Source organism: Triticum dicoccoides, chromosome 2A, assembly GCF_002162155.2.
Source record: "Triticum dicoccoides isolate Atlit2015 ecotype Zavitan chromosome 2A, WEW_v2.0, whole genome shotgun sequence".
Taxonomy (NCBI): domain Eukaryota; kingdom Viridiplantae; phylum Streptophyta; class Magnoliopsida; order Poales; family Poaceae; genus Triticum; species Triticum dicoccoides.
Window position 1 is genome coordinate 719716384 of NC_041382.1, and position 6035 is coordinate 719722418.

The 6035-nt window shown below is 46.9% G+C and overlaps 1 protein-coding gene across 1 annotated transcript; it reads left to right on the forward strand.

Moving 5' to 3' along the window:
* Window positions 1-3486: 3486 nt before the first annotated feature.
* LOC119356577 (pathogenesis-related protein 1-like) lies at window positions 3487-4415 on the forward strand. Its single transcript, XM_037623553.1, has 2 exons — window positions 3487-3773; window positions 3885-4415. The coding sequence occupies exons 1-2, from the start codon at window positions 3587-3589 to the stop codon at window positions 4178-4180; spliced, it is 483 nt and encodes a 160-aa protein (XP_037479450.1). The 5' UTR covers window positions 3487-3586; the 3' UTR covers window positions 4181-4415.
* Window positions 4416-6035: the final 1620 nt, after the last annotated feature.

Here is a 6035-nt window from a genome sequence, read left to right on the forward strand (position 1 = left end):
TTTTATTTCATCAAGTCCGGCCGTGGCGGCATCCGTCCACTCGAAGTGTTCGGTGCGCCGAAGGAGGCGATAAAGGGGTAGTGCCTTTTCTCCCAAGCGGGAGATGAAGCGGCTTAAAGCCGCCATGCATCCGGTTAATTTTTGTATTTGTTTAAGGTCCTTTGGGACATTCAATTGTGACAAAGCTCGGATCTTGGCTGGGTTTGCTTCAATTCCTCTACCGGATACAATGAAGCCCAAGAGCTTTCCGGCTGGAACGCTGAAGATGCATTTTTCTGGGTTGAGCTTGATGTCATATTTTCGGAGGTTATCGAATGTAAACCTCAAGTCATTTACTAGGGATTCGACATGTCTTGATTTGACGACCACATCATCCACATACACCTCCACTGTTTTGCCGATCTGGTTTGCCAGACATGTCTGGATCATGCGCTGATATGTTGCGCCGGCGTTTTTCAGCCCGAAGGGCATTGTGTTGAAGCAGAATGGGCCGTATGGTGTGATGAATGCTGTTGCGGCTTGGTCTGATTCTGCCATCTTGATTTGATGGTAACTGGAGTATGCGTCGAGGAAACACAACAAATCGTGTCCTGCGGTGGCATCGATAATTTGATCGATACGGGGGAGGGGGAAGGGATCCTTTGGGCAAGCCTTGTTAAGGTCTTTAAAATCGACACACAGGCGCCATGATTTGTCCTTCTTTGGTACCATCACCAGGTTTGCTAGCCAGTCCGGATGTTTTATGTCTCTGATGAATCCGGCCTCTAATAGCTTGGCTAGCTCCTCTCCCGTAGCCTGTCTCTTGGGTTCGAAAAAATGCCGAAGGGCTTGTTTGACAGGTTTAAATCCTTTTAGGATATTTAAGATGTGTTCGGCCAGCCTGCGTGGGATCCCTGGCATGTCTGAAGGGTGCCAGGCGAAGATGTCCCAGTTCTCTCGTAGGAACTCTCGCAGTGCGGCGTCTGCATCAGGGGTCAGTCGTGCCCCGATGGAAGCTGTTTTATTGGGGTCCATTGGATGGACCTGGAATTTGACTATTTCGTCAGCTGGCTTGAAGGACGTGGATTTGGATCTCTTATCGAGTATCACATCATCCCTGTTAACCGTGGAGCGCAGCGCAGTCAGTTCCTCGGCCGCTAAGGCTTCGGATAGCGCCTCAAGGGCTAAAGCGGCCGTCTTGTTTTCGGCGCGGAGTGCTATGTCCGGATCAATAGCTAGAGTGATAATTCCATTCGGCCCGGGTATCTTAAGATTCATGTACCCGTAATGGGGTATTGCTTGGAAGATTGTGAATGCTTCCCGCCCTAGTAAAGCATGATATCCGCCGTAATGGGGTATTGCTTGGAATCTGGCCCAGTAATGATGTACTGTTCCCTCGGGCCTCTGCCTGATTTGGGAGAGATCGCTTATGTTCGGGTGGGCGGGTGTCGTTGAATCTGAAACCTCACCCAATCCAAGATTCGGAGGCTGAAGAGTTTCCAAACTCTGAAGTTCGGATTCTTGGATGTTGTCTAGTGGATCTGGCCCGTTGCCTGATCCTAAGCTCAAGTCTTGAGTTACATCTCCCCCTCCGCGGGTATCCGGCTTGGAGGGGTCGGGTATTCGGACGTAGCTAGTCCTTAAAATAGATGAAGGGTCGCCGCACTGCGTCTCTACCACGGCAACGTGGTGGGTGACTTGGGGAGAGTTAATTTCTCTTAGATCGGGTTTAAGCCCAACCTGGTCGTAATCCGTAGCGACCCCCAGGGCGGTGATGCGATCCAAGAGCTTGTTTACGGAAGAGAGCTCCATTGGATCTAGCTGCTCGACGAGCTCTGAGCTGACGTGTAGGTTGCTTTTGATGACCCGAGAGGTCACCGTCGGCGCAACAGCCAAACAGGCGGTCATGAGGAAACCACCTAGCCGGAGGGTTTGGCCGACAGCCAAGGCTCCCTTAGCAACGGCGCCGTCTTTAAAGACGGGAGGAGGCATCCTTCCTGATTGTGACGGCACAGAGGAACTCTCAATGAAAGCACCAATGTCGGTGTCAAAACCGGCGGATCTCGGGTAGTGGGTCCCGAACTGTGCGTCTAGGCCGGATGGTAACAGGAGGCAGGGAACACGATGTTTTACCCAGGTTCGGGCCCTCTTGATAGAGGTAAAACCCTACGTCCTGCTTGATTAATATTGATGATATGGGTAGTACAAGAGTAGATCTACCACGAGATCAAGGAGGCTAAACCCTAGAAGTTAGCCTATGGTATGATTGTTGTATATGGAGTTGATTGCCTACGGACTACAATCCCCTGGTTTATATAGACACCGGATAGAGTTAGGGTTACATAGAGTCGGTTACAATGGTAGGAGATCTTGAATATCCGCATCGCCAAGCTTGCCTTCCACGCCAAGGAAAATCCCATCCGGACACGGGACGAAGTCTTCAATCTTGTATCTTCATAGTCCTGGAGTCCGGCTGAAGGTATAGTCCGGCTACCCGAACACCCCCTAATCCAGGACTCCCTCAGCACTTAAAGAGGAGAAAGAGCATTATGCTGACCCCAAAAGGAAACGATGATAAGCGTGTGAAACTGTGCAAAATGGCTACCAACCCATGTGTGAAGGAATTTAGGTTTTAAGCAATTAAATGAGAGGAGCTTAGATACAAAAGTTCAGCACCTATGTATTGAGAAGATTAGTTACTATGGTTGTTAATGCACTTAGCATTTCACCTAAGCACCAATGCATTGGAAGATGTGACAAATTTCATGTGAAACGCAGCAGCAATGTTTCGTCGGAGAAAAAAACAAATTTGGGGTCACATTTCTGGATGACATTTGGTCTTTTTTTTTGCACGTGCCAAAATGCTTAACCTTTTTGCCTCAAAATCTGCAGGTAGCATTTGTATGTGACTAAGATCACATAAAAATTTTGTCTTGATTTTTTTCACATTCGACAAATTATTTTTGGGCCCGGGAGCATGTGCTCCCGTGAGCCAAATTGAATTTCCGGAAAGATAGTCGATTCCAATGAAATTTGGTGTAAAGAAAATACACAGAACATTGTGTCAAGGATGGTCAAAATAACAGCTGGTGTACTCAAATAATAACTCCTAATAAATAAATAGTTTTAAAAACTCTGAATAAAACACGCGAGAATAGTTTACGTACAGACATGTAGCCCACTGAAAGAGTGGCCTTTTCTTTTCCCGCCAAGACACCAACCATGCCATATGCCAACCACACCTGTCATCATTATTTTCGTTTGGCATTACAGTATTTTACTCCCTGGACCACATTCTTTGCACACCAGAATCAATAAACGTTGACGACGAGGGCCACGAGGGGTGCCATCCATGCCAACCCGGCCTGCATGATTAAGTCTGAACTGCTGTCCCTCGTGGATACTCGGCGACCGGCGACCTCACCAGACCCCATCCGGCACCAACCCCGCGCTCCGGGACACCTATTTATAGCTCTCGCCGCGCACGCTCTGGGCAACCAAGCAGCCGCTGCAACATACTGCAACTACTTTGCACTAGCAACACAACGCTCTGACTGAGCTCATAGCCTTCGCGCCTGCCCGTCTTAACTAGTTGATCGCCGCAGCAATGGCCTCCACCAACAGCTGGACCCACGAGATTGAGTCCTCAGTCGCGGCACCGCGCCTGTTCCGTGCCGGCGTCATGGACTGGCACACTCTGGCACCCAAGCTCGCGCCCCACATCGTCGCCAGCGCCCATCCCGTCAACGGCGAAGGCGGCATCGGCAGCGTCAGGCAGTTCAACTTTACCTCAGGTACGTACGCATCACAATCCCATATAACCCATGCGTGTCACCTCAGTCTAGAAATCCGGCGTGTATCTATACATGGTCAAGCGGAAGCATAACACGCAGTTGATCATGCAGCCATGCCCTTTAGCGTCATGAAGGAGAGGCTAGAGTTCCTGGACGAGGAGAAGTGCGAGTGCAAGTCAACCCTCATCGAGGGCGGCGGCATCGGCTCGGCCATCGAGACCGCAACGTCGCACATCAAGGTGGAGCCGGCGGCCAACGGCGGGAGCGTCGTGAAGGTGGACTCGACGTACAAGCTGCTGCCAGGCGTGGAGGTGAATGACGAAATCACCAAGGCCAAGGAATCCGTCACCGCCATCTTCAAGGCCGCCGAGGCTTACCTCATCACCAACCCCGACGCCTACAACTGAATCTGTTGAGAGATATCATACATGATTATGATGTCCCTAGTTTGAATTCCGTGTGTTTTCTTCCCGATGTAATAAAGCTGCTCCAATCTCTAAGCTATAATAGTGACGCCGAGCGCGAGAGCACCGCCAGAGTGTGGACGTGAGAAGTTAAAAGGTTGAGTATTTGTAACTACCAAAGGGTTCTGTTGTTTGATGATATTGGTGCTTGCTTATGTCAAATACCTAAACACTCTTATATACTGCCTCAATTCTATAATTCTTGTCATAGTTTTAGTTTTGACCTAAAAGCACAACAAGAATTACGGAACGGAGGGAGTTTTTGGATTTGGAAGTTTATGTGTCGACCTCTTACACAAATCCTATATGTATGTGAAATACCTAAACACTCTCCCGAAAATAGAAAAACTAAACACTCTTATGTGCAAAAAAGAAAAATGTTTGCATGTCATCAAAGTCTGTTTATAGGAATCCAAGAAAGACATTTATTTGCTACTCCATTTGCTTCTAAATATAAATCCTTTTAGAGATTTTAATATGGATACCATAAGTAGCAAAATGAGTGAATCTAAACTCTAAATACGTTTGTATACTTATGTATGTAGTCCAAATTAAAATCTCTAAAATCCTTATATTTAGAATGGGAGGGAGTCGAACATAATTTCGTTTTCTCTTTTCAAGTTGTAAGAGACAGTTGACATGTCATTGTGTTTTATTTTGGCACCATTTTTCGACAAGTGCATCTATAATCTATTGGGTCCTTGTTGGCAAGTGAAATCCACGTTCTTCATGTATCCCCTTTTCAAAGCGAACATACATTTGTGTGTAATGAATAAAATGCAAATTGTATCAGGAGTCCTTAAACTACCACAACCTTCTTACTTGCCTTTTAGTTATTTTTATTTTGAGACTCCGTAATCTTTTGTCCATTTCTCCCATGACTCCTTTTAACCATCAGACTAAAAAATTCCGTTTGAGCCATGGGCACAAGGGTGGGAATATCATACGAGAAACTAAACAGGTTTACAGGGGCCCATAATATCGCCGAAAATAAGAGAGCCAACTGAGAAGTTGTGATAGCCCCCACCACCACCCACACACACTAAAGAGCATCGATAGATTAGGAAGTATCGTGGTACGAGGAATATATAAGTTTGCAACACTAATGGAAAATTAGTATTTGTTTCTCTTCTACTGTCTACTGAAATAGGATGTTCTTTTCATCGCCCCTCCTAGCCTAGAGACTCTCGTCCGATTTGATACCTTCCTCCCAACTGCCTATCAAACTTTGGTCATTTTGCTTGCTGTTATGATGTTGGTTTCCATTTTGAGGTTCCAAAATATATTGGGAACTACTAAAATCGCTACTTATTTGACAAAGCTAGGATAAAGCTAAAGATAAACACACTCATTCCTCCTCCCCAAGAAAAGAACCAGGGCGATCGGGTTTCCTCCTCCCGTCAGCGTCATCGCCGGTTTGCCCCATCTCTGATGGCCTTTGGTCCGTCACTACTAGAAAAAGGGCTATAGATAAAATTGACACTAATGGCGCACCAGAAAAGTGGTGTGTCACTACTATATACTAATGGCGCACCATGTGCCGATGCGCCATTAGTGCGGAAGACACTAATGGCGCACCAGACACAAGGTGTGCCACTAGTAACAATTTTTTTTTCATTTTTTCAAACATACTAATGGCGCATCCAGGCAAAGTGCGCCATTACTAGTTCTAACTAGTAATGGCGCACCAGCCATAGAGTGCGCCACTACTGTATTTTTTTATTCTTATTTTTTGCAAAACTACTAATGGCGCACCGTGGCACAGTGCGCCATTACTAGTTTACACTAGTAATGGCGC

Coding starts and splice junctions, on each gene's coding strand:
- LOC119356577 (XM_037623553.1), top strand. CDS start 3,587: ATGGCCTCCACCAACAGCTGGACCCACGAGATTGAGTCCTCAGTCGCG. Junction 3,774..3,884: donor GCAGTTCAACTTTACCTCAG/GTACGTACGCAT, acceptor TTGATCATGCAG/CCATGCCCTTTAGCGTCATG.